The following is a 13,495-nucleotide window of genomic DNA, read 5'->3' on the forward strand; positions in this document are numbered from 1 at the left end:
CCCTTTGGAAGGACCAGCTGCATGGACAGGCCTGGAGTTAGGCTGACTTAGGCAAAAGAGCAAGACTGAAATCCCTGAGGCTGGGCCCACAGGCCGGGTGTGCCCAGGGCAGGGCTGCGGCAGCTGGCGCTCCAGGTGAGATTGGCATGCTCCCGCACACACAGCCTACCTGGCCCGGCCAGGGAGAAGGGCTGCATGGACCTGTGACAAGGAAGGAGATTAAAGCAGTCCTTAGAGGGTGCCCACAAAGGAAAGCCCAAGGTCCGATGGTGGCTCGTGACTCCCACAAACCCTCGGGGGGGCACTGGCACCGGTCTTCAGGACCCTTCCCCAGCACAGAAGCAGTTCCTCACTCCCGCCCTGAGGCCAGGCACAGATGGCACAGGAGACGAGAGCAACAGGCCAGCGTCTCTTATGACTAGAGCACAGAAGTCCTCACCAACACTGGCAAACCAGATGCAGAAGCGTGGGGAAAGAGACTGCACCACGGGTGGCCATGTGTCCAGGCGGCCACTGGCTGTAAAAGGCTCGTTGTGTTTAAACCAGGTGGGAGGTCCAGGCCTTCCAGGGGCTTGGTAGCAGCGTATGGCCAGCGGCGGCTGTAGGGGCCCGTGCAGAGGACGTCGCTCATTCCAGAATGTTCTGTCAGTGCTGGTCTGCACCGTGTCTCCTTGGGAGGCAGCCTCTCACGCCCACCTGGGCAGGGCCTGCATTGCCCGGCCAAGCACCTGCTTTCTCTCTGCAGCCGGCTGGGGGCCCAGATTCCACCTCTGCAGGGCAGCAGGCACTGGACGTGGACAGCTTCCTGGACTCGTCCGGGCTGGGCAGCTCCTTCCTCACACTTTCAGGGCTGCGGGCGCAGGTGAGGCCCGGGCAGGCGGGGGCCCTTCCTGGCCTGGCTGCGTCCTGCTCGGCTACAGCCTGAGGCGCTCCTGTCCTTCTCAACAGGCTCTCATGAGACAGATGAAAAGCAACTTATTTCTGGATGATTCTAAAAGGTGGGTCCCTAGAGAGCACGGGGGCCTGTCCTAGGTCGGCCGCACGTTGCCCAGGCAGGTCTGGGCCGTGGGGTCCCAGCCACGGGGTCCCCTCTGTAGGCTGAGCTCCACGTCGTCACACACTGTCCCAGGACACGCTTGTTCCGAGCCTGGTGGGGGTGCAGGTATGTCCTCCTGGGCCTGCTGTGCCAACCGTGTCCCCCACAGCACGCTCAGCTGGCCAGACCTGCTCAGTGACCCATCCGTTGTGGGCAGCACCCTGCAGCAGCTGGCACAGGGCCGGCCACCAAGCCTGGAGGAGGGCAGCTTTGCCCTGGTCAGCCCCTCCTTGCCCGCCCAGCACTTCTCGGCTTCAGGTGAGGTGGGCTGGGCTGGGTGCTGGGGAGGGGCGGGGGCGGCTCAGGTGAGGAGCCCTCTGACCCCCCCACCCCTTCTAGACGAAGACCTGACCTGTCAGATCCTGGCTGAAGGGGTCAGCAGCCTGGCCCCCACGCAGGATACGCAAGTGGAGTCCGACCTGCTCGCTGGCCTGTGAGTGCCCGGCTCCCGGTGGGGGGGCAGGGGGCCCACAACCCAGGCTCGAAGCTCTGCGCCACCCTCCTCTGCATTGGGCAACGCTGGGCTGGGTCGCCCAGGCCTGTCCCCGTGCATCCCCTCCCCTGAGCTGGCTGGGCAAAGGGGCTTCCGGGCTGAGGGTGGAAACCTAAAGGCGGGATGAGACTGTACCTGAAGAGCAGCCAGGGGTCACAGGCCGCTTAGCCTTCCCGTCTCTTTTTCTGAGTTGGTTTTCTTTAACTTTGTAATTGAATTAATTTCAAATTTATATGATAGCTGCAGAACTAATAAACCCCATACAGAAAACTGCAACATAACCCCACCCAGGTACCCAGATGTACCAGTTTTAACATTTTGCCACATTTGCTATTTCTCTTTCCTTCCATTGTCCATCCGTCCACTCACCCGGTCACTTGCGTCTCCTTTCGGACACTGGAGAGCAGGCAGCACACGTGCTCTGCAGATATGCAGGGCTTCCACGCGCACTTCCCACGCATAGGACATTCACTTACACAGCCACCCTCAGTGCAGTCATCAAGTTCAGAAATTTAACATGGCTACAGGGCGTATAGTCTGTGCTCCAATTTTCTTAGGTCCCAACGTCCTTGATTTAAATGAAGCATTTTTTCCTTGGGAAAGTTGTGGGTTTACAGAGCAATCACGCATAAAACACGGCATTGCGCCCCCAGCACTTGCTTTGGTGTGGAACATTTGTTACAATTAATGATAGCACTTTATTTTTGTAATTCTGTTTTTTTTAACAATGGTTACATTTGTCACAATTGATGAAAGATCATTAAAGGAGTACTACTAATTACTGTCCATACATATAGGGGTATTTTCCCCCATATTCCCAACCTGGTATTATTTTTTCAGGATGTCTTTATTACTTATCTACTCATACACTGGATAATGGGAGTGTCAGTTATAAGTTTTTACAATCACACGGTCACACGATAAAAGCTTTATAATTACACATTCATTACCAAAGATCAAGGCTGCTGGGTTACCGTTCAGTAGGTGTTTCCTTCTGGCTATTCTAATGCACTAGAAACTAAAAAGAAATGCCTTTACAGTGAGTCAGGAGTCATAATCATTTGCTAAATCCTAACTCCTCAGTTACACTTCCTCCCTCTCATTCGAGCACTCTCTCAACCGTCAGGGAAACCTGGGCAATGGCCATTTTAACACAGTCATGCTGGAAAGGGGTGTCGACCTCATGGGGTAGCAGAATGGACCTCGTTGATATTATTGGAGAGATGAGCAGTTCTGGGTTCCAGGGCTTACCTGGCATATAAGACATCTGGAGGCCTTAAGCTTTTGAAAAAAATGATCTTATTAGTAAAACTTTTATAGAGTCTTAGATAGAGAGCAGGGTATTCTTCAGGGTTTTCAGGAATACTGCTGGGTGGGGCTTGGCATATTGTGGAAATCTGCAGTGTCTGCTGAACCCTGCATAAGAGGAGCCTCCAAAATGACTTCTCAAATCTATGTGAAATCTCTTAGCTGCTGAAACTTTACTTTGTTTCATTTATTTCCCCCCTTTTGGTCAGAAGGCACTCTCAATCCCATGATGCCAGGGCCAGGCTCATCCCTGGGAGTCATGCCCCACATTGCCAGGGAGAGTTACACCCCTGGGAGCCATGTCCCACGTGGGCAGGGAGACTTACACACCTGGGAGCCATGTCCCATGTGGGCAGGGAGACTTACACCCCTGGGAGTCATGCCCCACGTCGCCAGGGAGACTTACACCCCTGGGAGTCATGCCCCACGTCGCCAGGGAGACTTACACACCTGGGAGCCATGTCCCACGTCGCCAGGGAGACTTACACCTGGGAGTCATGCCCCATGTCGCCACGGAAACTTACACACCTGGGAGTCATGCCCCACATTGCCAGGGAGACTTACACACCTGGGAGCCATGCCCCACGTCGCCACGGAAACTTACACACCTGGGAGTCATGCCCCACATTGCCAGGGAGACTTACACCCCTGGGAGTCATGCCCCACGTCGCCAGGAAGACTTACACCCCTGGGAGTCATGCCCCATGTCGCCAGGGAGACTTACACACCTGGGAGTCATGCCCCACGTCGCCACGGAAACTTACACACCTGGGAGGCATGTCCCACATGCCAGGGAGACTTACACCCCTGGGAGCCATGTCCCACGTGGGCAGTTCCGAATGCTTGAGGCAATACAGAAATTTCCCAAGTGGGGAAGTTTAATGTCCTTTTATCTTTTTACCATTTTCAAAATGAAATATATACAAAAAAGCAGTAAATTTCAAAGTGCATTGTAACAAGTAGTCATAGAACATTTCAGAGTTTGGTGTGGGTTTCGGATCCACAATTTTAGGTTTTTCCTTCTAGCTGTGGAAGACACTGGAGACTAAAAGGAATATCAGTATAATGATTCAGCAGTCACACTCATTTGTGAACGCTTGTCGTGTCTGTTATAACTCCTCCTCCTTCTTTGATCCTTCTTCTGGTCTTTAGGGGTATTTGGGCTCTGCCTATTCTAACTTTCTCACGTTGGAAGAGCCTATCCATAATGTGGGATACGGGGATGGAACTAGCTGATGTTCTGGAGAGGCTGGGCCCTCTGGGTTTCAGGACTTAACCTGGCCTAGGGACCATCTGGAGGTTGTAGGTTCTGGAAAGTGATCCTAGTGCATGGAACTTTTATACACGCTCAGGGCCTAGGTGTGTTTAGAGTTAACTAGACTAATGTTGGTTGGGGTGTGGCAAACCATGGCAGTCACCCCATCTGTGCTGAAGCTTGCATGAGAGCAGCCTCCAGTGTAGCCTCTCGACCCTATTTGAACTCTCATAGCCACCGATACCTTAACTTGTTACATTTCTTTTCCCCCTTTTGGTAAGGATGGCATTGTCGATCCCACAGTGCCAGGGCCAGGCTCATCCGTGGAGTCCTGTTCCATGCTGCCAGGGAGACTTTCACCCCTGGATGTCATGTCCCACCAGGGGGGAAGGTAATGATTTTCTTCACAGAGTTGGGCTTAGAGAGAGAGAGGCCACATCTGAGAAAGAGAAGAAGTCCTCCAGAAGGAACTCTTGGCATAATTATAGGTAGGCTCAGCTTCTCTATTATACAAATAAGTTTCACAAGAGCAAGCCTCAAGATCAAGGGCTTGGCCTATTGACTTGCGAGTCACTAATATTTGAGATAGTATCAGGGTTTCCCTGGTGGGAAAGTTGAATAGTCTCATATTTTTGCTTTAGTCCTTCAAAGGAATTTGCAAATACTTTTTCTTCTTAAATTGTGAAAAATAACATATATACAAAAAAGCAATAAATTTAAAAGCACAGTGCAGCAATTAGTTATAGAACAGATTTCAGAGTTTGGTATGGGTTACAATTCCACAATTTTATGTGTTTACTTCTAGCTGCTCCGGACACTGGGGACTAAAAGAAATATCAATATAATGTTTCAGCAGTCACACTCATTTGTTAAATCCTACCTTTCCTGTATAACTCTACCTTCTCCTTTGACCTTTCTTCCAACTTTTAGGGGTATTTGGGCTATGCCCATTCTAACTTTTCCATGTTGGAAAGGGCTGTCGCTCATACGGGACAGGGGGATGGAATTAGCTGATACTCTGGAAAGACTGGCCCCTGTGGGTTTCAGGATTTATCAGGCCTAGGAACCCAACTGGAGATTGTTGGTTTCTGGAAAGTAATCATAGTGCATGGAACCATTGTAGAAATTCAGATAAAGCTGTAGAGTGTTCTTCAGTGTTTTTTGTCAGTACTTTTTAAGTATCTGCCGAACATACTCTGAGATGTATTTGGGTATCACATTAGGCTATACAGACTTATAAGCCCTCGTCCCCATTCTGGGCTCCCTGTGTGTGGGTTGAGTTAGATTATGTGCTACAGAAAACTTAGGTTTTGGACAAAATAAACTTCTCTTCCTTTGATCTCATACAGTAGGTGAACTTCTAAAATCAGACAGTGGCGTCCTTACCCCTGTATTCTGATTTACCTTAGTCTGGACCAGATCAGTTTAGTTCTTATCTCTAATTGAAGCCTGATCTCTTTCTTGTTTCCTTTAACAGTTAAATTTGGCAATGCTGACTTTCAGACCTGCAGAACTCCTACGCTGAGGCAGGTGTCACACAGGTAGCCAGAGTTCCCAGGAGATACGAAGTCACGCACAGACAGCACAGCTTCTCAAAATCTAGGAATGACACTTTCAGCTCAGGACTGAATGTGACTGCTCTTAATGTCCTTTTAAGTTTCTTCTCCATTACTAGAGCCCATCCAGCATCATGTATTGCATTTAGTTGTCATTATCACCTTAGTTTCTCTTTCTTTTTCTTGAAATCGTGGAATTACGTACCACGTAAATTTCCCCATCCCCGCCCTGCGAGCAGCCCCTGCAGTGGGGTACGTCATGTGCACCGAGTTGCAGCCCCTCTCCACCCTGCGACGGGCGCTCTCCCTTCTCCCCGAGCAGAAGCCCTGCACCCCCTCTGCACTGCTCCTGCCCCAGCCCTGGCTGCCTGGGCCCCACTCACGGGCTCTGTGAGCTGCATTTTCTCAGGTTACACGAGGCTGGAATGTAACATCCTAAAACTGTACAAATCTCTCCGCTGTGATAGCAGCTCAGCTTCGGTAGCATACACGGGTTGTGCTCCCGTGTTCCCTCATGTGATTCTTACGTGATTCTTGTCACAAATTGCGTATTTATACTTGATGAGTCCCAAACCATTGACTTATCATTCTGTTTTAGGCATTTGCCTTTCAGATCCTGCAGGAACTAAAACACAGAGTTACAAATCAAAAATACCGTGGTACTGCTATTTATATTTAGCCGGGTCGTTATCTTTACTTCAGCCGGTTGTCTGGTGTCTTCCTCGCGAGCTGCAGAACCCTCTGCAGCATCTCTCGAAGGGCGGAGCTGTGGGGACCAAGTCCCGCCGCTTTTGTTAATCTGGGAAAGGCTTAATTCCACCCTGACCTTTGGAAGATGGTTTTCCCGGATGTAGAATTCTGGGTGGGCAGTTCTGGACTTTCAGCACTTAAACCTGTCGTCCCGCTGCCTTCTCGCCTCCGTGGTTTCCCACGAGAGACCGGCACTCGGTTTACTGAGGCTGCTTGCACATGGCGTGTGCCGCTCCCTCGAGGCTGACCGAGTTCCCCGCTTCATCCTGCCTTCGAAGGCTCGATTCTAGGGGGGTGCGGTGTGGTCTCTAAGGACACACGCCATCTGGAGGTCCTTGCGCATCGCGGGGGTGGACACGCGTGTCTTTTGTTAAATGGGGTCGTTTTCAGCTGCTATTTCTTCGAATACTCTCTCTGCCCCTTCTCTCTCCTCCGCCTGGGACTCCCCCAATCTGTACACGGGTTTGCTCGCTGGCGTCCCACAGCTTCTCAGGCTCTTCACTTTCCTGCATCTCCCCCTTTCCGCTCCTCAGTCTGTCCTCTCTTCAGGTTCCCTGACTCCTCTGCCAGCTCCAGGCTGCTGGGAGCTGTTCTAGGGGAGCCTTGATTCCAGCCACTCACTCCAGCTCTGGTTCCTTTTCTTCGTTTCCATCTCTCTGTTGATATTCTCTGTGTGTCCATCTGTTGTCTTCCCGATTTCCTCTGGTTGTGTCTGTGTTTTCCTGTCGTTAATGTTGAGGAGTCATTTTCTGGAGTGCTCCGGGTGCAGTCTTCTCTGGTGGTTCTGGTGCTTTCACCTTCCCTTTCGCCTGGGCCATCAGTTCCTATTTCTTTGTGTGTTTCATCGTCCTCTGTTGAAAGCTGGACGTGTTGATATTTTAATGTGTTATTGCTGGAATCTAGACCCTGTGGCGTCTCTGCCTTGAAGCTTGTTTCTGCCTAGTGTTATGACAGAGCCTTCCTTGGATGCCGGGAGCTAACAAAAATTTTAAAAAGGGAAGAAAGGAAACCCCCTTCCCCAGGCTTTGCAGACTGGCCTGTGCGCGTGCCCTCCTCCAGGGCTTAGCCACGGGACAGCGTGGGGCACAGTGCCAGCCCTAGCCTCCTGCCTCCCTGGTGCTTCAGCTCCTGTGTTGTGTTTGGGCCCCCAGCTCCCCTCCCCCATTTACTTGGATAGAAGTGTCCCCTCTTCCCCTGTCCTGTGTGTCCCACAGCAGCAGTCCCCTGCCTGTGCACCACAGCGCCCGCTCGGGTCTTGTCAGGGCTTGCTGGCCAGGGGGTGCTGGTTGCTCCCCACGTGGGTGCCCTTAGGGTTGCCTGCATGTCCCCACCTCAAGGCGGCCACTCCCAATCCCCAAGCAAGAGACCCGAGACACTGGCCACCTCTTGAGCCACCTGTCATTCCTGCAGCGCCCTTTTGGCTACCCAGGGGAGAAGCCTTCAGTGGGCTGGGAGGCTGGAGGCTGCCCTGCTGGTGCCCGTGTAGGCACGGATGCCACCCATGCCCCTCATGCTGGCCCTGTGCGGGCCTCTGCTGTCAAGCTGTCCCCACATGCCTGCATGGCCTTGTCCAGGGCTCCAGGAGCCCCTATGGAGAGACTGAAGAAATAAACAGCTCATGTCGAGCCAGCAGGCAGCCCCCCAGTCCTGGGGAATTGGGGGGCCTGTGCTGGGCACACCACACCAGCGGCAGAGGCTGTGGTTTGTCTGCCTGGAGGGCAGGGGGCACGGGTCCGTGGCGCCATCACCATGGGAATGCTGAGGGTCGCAGCTCATCTCCATTTCTGCCCTCCTTGAGGTACTAAATATTGCGTTTATAACCAGAAAAGTCCATTTCAAGAACACCCAGCCTTTATTCTCTGAGGCATGCACAAGCAGAAGAGCCCTGAGCTTGATTCCGTGGGAGAACGTTCTCCTTGGTCACAGCCCCCCAGGTGCTCTAGCCTCCTGGCCGTGCCCCCCGTTCCTCAGCCCCTCTGCCCTCCCCTCCCCTCCCCTCCCCTCCTGGTCCAGAAGCAGTGGCCTCCTGGTCCACTCCGGGCAGGTCTGGGCTACAGAACCAGCCCGGAGTGGAGTTCAGTGGAGGCTCCAAACAGCTCACGTGGGCTGAGCACAGTGCATTAGCTCGGGAGGAGCAGGGCAGGCAGGGGCTGCGCGGCCCCCAGGGACTGGCGCCATGGCATCCTAGGTGTGACAGGAAGGAGGCTGACGCGGCTTCAGGAGGGGTGGCGCCTTCCCAGGTGGGGACAGTCCACCCCAGGAGCGTGGCCGGGTGCAGACCTGCGTGCCTGCGGAGGGACGCTTCCCGGCCTCTACCCTGCCTAGGTACGATGCTGCTGGGGAGAGGACAGAGACGCTGGCACTGCAGAGGCTGGGGGAAGAGGTGCCGCCCCCACCTGGTCTCACCTGGGAACAGCTGCCACCAGCTGAGCTCTCTAGGACAGGTATGCCTGGGGTCCCCAGAATGGCACCCAGACCCCTCCCTTGGGACATTGGTCACATATGCCCCTCTCTCCCCAGGGCTAGTGGAGGGTCTGCGGAAACGGCTGTTGCCGGCCTGGTGTGCCCACCTGGCCCATGGGCTCAGCCTGCTCCTGGTGGCCACGGCAGTGGGCATCTCAGGCTGGGTGGGCACCAGCTTCCCCCCCGGCGTGAGCGTTCTGTGGATCCTGTCTAGCAGCTCCAGCTTCCTTGCCTCCTTCCTCGGCTGGGAGCCTCTCAAGGTGAGCGGGCTGGGGTGGGAGTGCTCCAGGTGAATGTGTTGGGGGCAGCCTCTGCAGGTGAGCAGGTTCCGGGGCCTCTGGGAGAGTGGGCTGGTTGGGGGGGCGGTGAGGCCCCTCCGGGTGAGCGGGCTGGGGTCCTCTCTGAGGCCAGCCCTGCCCCAGGTCCTGCTGGAAGCCCTGTACTTCTCACTGGTGGCCAAGAGGCTGCACCCAGATGAGGATGATGCCCTGTTGGAGACCCCAGCGGTGACCCCCATGGGTGAGCGTGTGCCTCGCGTCCGGCCGCCCCACGGCTTCGCACTCTTCCTGGCCAAGGAGGAGGCCCGCAAGGTCAAGAGGCTGCACAGGATGCTGAGGGTGAGGACAGGCCGTGAGGCGCGGGTCACCGCCTCCTAGAGGCTGGCGGTTGAGGGTCCCAGCAGGCCGCAGACTATCTCTGCCACCCGTTTAGCACCGGGCCCTGTGCTAGAGGGAAAGGAGGGCTGGACTGGCCTGGGGGTGCAGGAGCTGAGCCCAGGTCCCTCCTCCAGAGCCTCCTGGTATACATGTTGTTCCTGCTGGTGACGCTGCTGGCCAGCTACGGGGACGCCTCGGGCCACAGCCACGCCTACCGCCTGCAGAGCGCCATCAAGCAGGGGCTGGACAGCCGGGCCTTCCTGGCCATCACCCGGTACAGGAGCTCTGTCCTTGCCCCCCCACCCCAGAACCCTCTCCCATGCTGCCCTTCGTCCCTCTCAGTGGGTCTCAGCTAGGGTGACTCTGCCCCTGGGGGACATCTTGAGCTGTCGGGATGGGTAGAGGGCTGAACTGCCGGGAGAGCTCTCCCCGTGACAGGCTGCCCCACAGCACAGCCTGCCCCGCATGCCCGCAGCCCCGCCGGTGGTGCAGGAGCAGCTCTCCCAGGGCTTCGGATGGGGGTGGGGGATTAAGGCTGGCCTCTGTAACGGCTCTGTGGTTGGTCCGGGCAGATCGGATGAGTTCTGGCCATGGATGTCCCACGTGCTGCTCCCCTATGTTCACGGGAACCAGTCCAGCCCCGAGTTGGGGCCCCCACGCTTGCGGCAGGTGCGGCTGCAGGAAGGTGAGTGTGGGAGCCTCCCCAACACTGACCCTGGCTCTTTTCCAAAGAGGACCTGTCCTGGGCCCTGCTTTCAGCTCTGCTCCCTGTCTGGGTGACTTCTGTCTGCTCTGTGCCTGTTTCCTGCCCTGTAAGATGGGATGCTGCTGGGAGGGTAGAGAGCGCAGCCCCCGGGGGAAGCAGCGCGTGCCTTCAGTGTTGCAGGCCTTACCTGTGTCCCCTCTGCCCTTCAGCCCTGTGCCCCGGAGCCCGACCCTGCTCGGCCACTGGCGGCTTCAGCACCAGCGACTACGGCGTGGGCTGGGAGAGCGCGGCTGGCAACGGCTCAGAGACTTGGGCCTACTCGGCGCCTGAGCTACTGGGGTGCGGGGAGAGGGCCTGGCGGGCGGTGGGGGTAGGGACTGCGGAGGGGCCCCACGCCTTCCCCCGCCCCCACCGGGCTGCGGGTCCCAACGCCCCCTCTCCGCAGAGCCTGGCACTGGGGCTCCTGTGCTGTGTACGGCGGTGGCGGCTACGTGCAGGAGCTGGGCCCCAGCCTGCAGGAGAGCCGCCGGCGGCTGGCGTGGCTGCGGCGCCACCGCTGGATCGACAGCAGGTGGGGACCCGCGCCCGCCCTGCGCTCGCCCCGTGCCTGCCCCGTGCCGCCGAGTACCCTTTCCAAGTGTGCCCTCCCCTCCCGCCCGTTGACCCGCAGGAGCCGCGCCGTGTTCGTGGAGCTCACGCGCTTCAGCCCGGCCGTGGGGCTGCACGCCGCCGTCACGCTGCGCCTGGAGTTCCCCGCGGCCGGCCATGCGGTGGCCGCGCTCAGCGTGCGTCCCTTCGCCCTGCGGCGCCTCAGCGCGGGCCTCTCGCTGCCGCTGCTCACCTCGGTACGCCCCGCCCCTCGGTGGGTTAAGGGTCCGCCCGCTGCCGGGTCGCCTCTTGAAGGGACTCCGCTCCGCCCACGTGGAGGACCCTCGAGTCTGCGCTTGAGCCCGCCCCCGGCCTTAGTCCCCATCCCTGGCCCTCCCGGGGCGGGGCCTGCGCTGACCCCCGCCGCCCCGCCCCCCGCAGGTGTGCCTGCTTCTCTTCGCGGTGTACCTGGCGGCGGCCGAGGCCCGGGCCTGGCGGCGGGAGGGGCGCGCGCGGGCGGCGCGGCTGGGGCCCTGGGCGCAGTGGCTGCTGGTGGTGCTGACGGCGGCCGCGGCGCTCGTGCGCCTGGCCCAGTTGGATGCCGCCGACCGCCAGTGGGCCCGCTTCCTGCGCGGCCGCCCGCGCCACTTCACCAGCTTCGACCAGGTGGCGCAGCTCGGCGCCGCGGCTCATGGCCTGGCGGCCTCGCTGCTCTTCCTGCTCCTGATCAAGGTGAGGCCGGGACCGGGCCGGGGCGCAGCGCGGGCACAGCGCGGGCACGGCGGCCAATGACTCCTCTGCCCGCAGGCCGCGCAGCAGCTGCGCTTCGTGCGCCAGTGGTCCGTGCTGGGGAAAACCCTGGGCCGGGCCCTGCCGGAGCTCGCAGGCGCCGCGCTGGCTCTGGCCGCTCTGGCCGTGGGCTATGCCCAGCTGGTGGTCCTGGTAGGTGGTGGCGTCGCCGGGCTGGGCGGGGGGCGGGGCCCGCTGGGCGCGGTCTCACCCGCATCTTTCCCGCAGCTGGTCTCGTCGTGCGTGGATTCGCTTCAGAGCGCAGCCCGTGCCTTCCTGGTGCTGTGTCCTGGCGCGGGGGGCCCGGGCCCGTGCCCGGCCGAGTCCTGGCGCCTGGCCCCGCTGCTGTGCGCAGCGCTCTGGGCGCTGCGGCTCTGGGGCGGCCTGCGGCTGGGGGCGGTGCTGCTGCGCTGGCGCTACCACGCCCTCCGCGGTGAGCTGTACAGGCCGGCCTGGGAGCCTCAGGACTACGAGATGGTGGAGCTGCTCCTGCGCAGGCTGCGCCTCTGGCTCGGCGTGAGCAAGGTCAAGGAGGTGGGTACGGCCCAGCGGGGGGGGAGGGTCACACCCTGGAACCCAGGCGGGTCCAGGGTGTAGCTGGACTGACCGAGTCCCTGTGCTGTCTCCAGTTCCGCCACAAAGTACGATTCGAAGGTGTGGAGCCTATGCCCTCCCGCTCATCCAGGGACTCCAAGTCGTCCCCCCCAGTGCCACCCAGCACTGGCTCCGACGCCTCGCGTCCCTCCACCACCTCCAGCCAGATGGAAGGACTGAGCGCAGGCCTGGGCCGCTCAGGGCCCCGGGGCTCACCCGAGCCTTCCCGTCTTCAGGCTGTTTTTGAGGCCTTGCTGGCCCAGTTTGATCGGCTCAACCAGGCCACAGAGGACGTGTACCAGCTGGAGCGGCGGCTGCAGAGCCTGCGAGGCCGCTCCGCCCCGCCTGGGCCTCCCTCAGGCCCATCCTTGTCCTGCCGCCTGGCCCGAGCCGGTCGAGTCCTCAGCCTGGCCACCAGCCCCAGCAGGGCATCCGCACAGGCCAGGAACAAGGTCCACCCCAGCGGCACTTAGCCAGGGGCCAGGGCCTGGTGGCTCTGCAAGGATACCACTCAGTGTTACCCTCTGCCGCCCCCGGGCCGGCAGTAGCAGCTGCATCCAGGCCCACGGAGAGCAGGCAGAGCCCGTCTGTCCTTTCTGTGGCTTCAGCACTTTAAAGTGGCTGCGGGGTCAGACCCCAGGGAGGGGACTACAGTATTGGACTATGGACCAGCTGAGACGCTTATTCCCCAAGCCCTCAGGAACAGGGATGGCGGGGCTGGGCCCGGCCCCCACCCCACCCCAGGCAGAGGTTCCCCCTAAGTTATTAGCCCTCATGTCCCTGCTGGCCTCCCGCCTCCCCTCACAGTAACTTATAAGGAGGCAAATGTATATATTTTTGTACGTTGCTTTTCCCCCCTAGGGCTAAAGCCAGGCCCCCTCCCTATCTGTGCCCATAGCTGGGAGTAGCAGGCTTGCTCTGAGGGGCACAGCCACCTCCCAACTAACTCTTCCCGTGACCTTGCCCTTCTGACCCACCCAAGGCTGAGGAAGGTGGTATGAACCAGGCCTGCTGGCTTCAGGTTCTGGGTCTGTGAGAGTGGTTTGGGGGAAAGCCCCGTCCCCAAGGCTGGCTCCTGGGACCTGTGAGTGTGATGGCATGCGTGAGAAGGGTGGGTGGGGTTGCACGAGGCTGCCCAGAGCTCTGACCCCACGCATCACCCTCGATCCTACCTGTTCCCCTCCATCCCACCAACAGACAAAGTCAAATAAAGGAGCTGGGCTGACGGCCTCCCTGGCCTC

At 58.6% G+C, this 13,495-nt stretch overlaps 1 protein-coding gene across 2 annotated transcripts in view; it reads left to right on the forward strand.

Moving 5' to 3' along the window:
• PKD1 (polycystin 1, transient receptor potential channel interacting) overlaps window positions 1-13,484 on the forward strand; it is a 51,723-nt gene extending 38,239 nt beyond the window's left edge. The window contains exons 31-46 of one of the 2 annotated variants that reach the window (XM_077142152.1): window positions 746-862; window positions 949-998; window positions 1,206-1,354; window positions 1,436-1,529; window positions 8,784-8,902; window positions 8,979-9,181; window positions 9,344-9,538; window positions 9,712-9,851; window positions 10,150-10,262; window positions 10,493-10,622; window positions 10,729-10,854; window positions 10,954-11,128; window positions 11,313-11,603; window positions 11,679-11,813; window positions 11,889-12,194; window positions 12,290-13,484. In XM_077142152.1, the coding sequence (XP_076998267.1) occupies window positions 746-862; window positions 949-998; window positions 1,206-1,354; window positions 1,436-1,529; window positions 8,784-8,902; window positions 8,979-9,181; window positions 9,344-9,538; window positions 9,712-9,851; window positions 10,150-10,262; window positions 10,493-10,622; window positions 10,729-10,854; window positions 10,954-11,128; window positions 11,313-11,603; window positions 11,679-11,813; window positions 11,889-12,194; window positions 12,290-12,727 (2,781 nt within the window). In that variant the 3' untranslated portion in view covers window positions 12,728-13,484. Of the gene's footprint in view, window positions 1-745; window positions 863-948; window positions 999-1,205; window positions 1,355-1,435; window positions 1,530-5,629; window positions 8,903-8,978; window positions 9,182-9,343; window positions 9,539-9,711; window positions 9,852-10,149; window positions 10,263-10,492; window positions 10,623-10,728; window positions 10,855-10,953; window positions 11,129-11,312; window positions 11,604-11,678; window positions 11,814-11,888; window positions 12,195-12,289 lie in introns of those variants that run through there. The other variant, XM_077142153.1, reaches the window with a different exon arrangement.
• The last annotated feature ends 11 nt before the right edge of the window (window positions 13,485-13,495 follow it).

The sequence above is a fragment of the Tamandua tetradactyla genome, chromosome 23 (genome assembly GCF_023851605.1).
Source record: "Tamandua tetradactyla isolate mTamTet1 chromosome 23, mTamTet1.pri, whole genome shotgun sequence".
Classification (NCBI taxonomy): domain Eukaryota; kingdom Metazoa; phylum Chordata; class Mammalia; order Pilosa; family Myrmecophagidae; genus Tamandua; species Tamandua tetradactyla.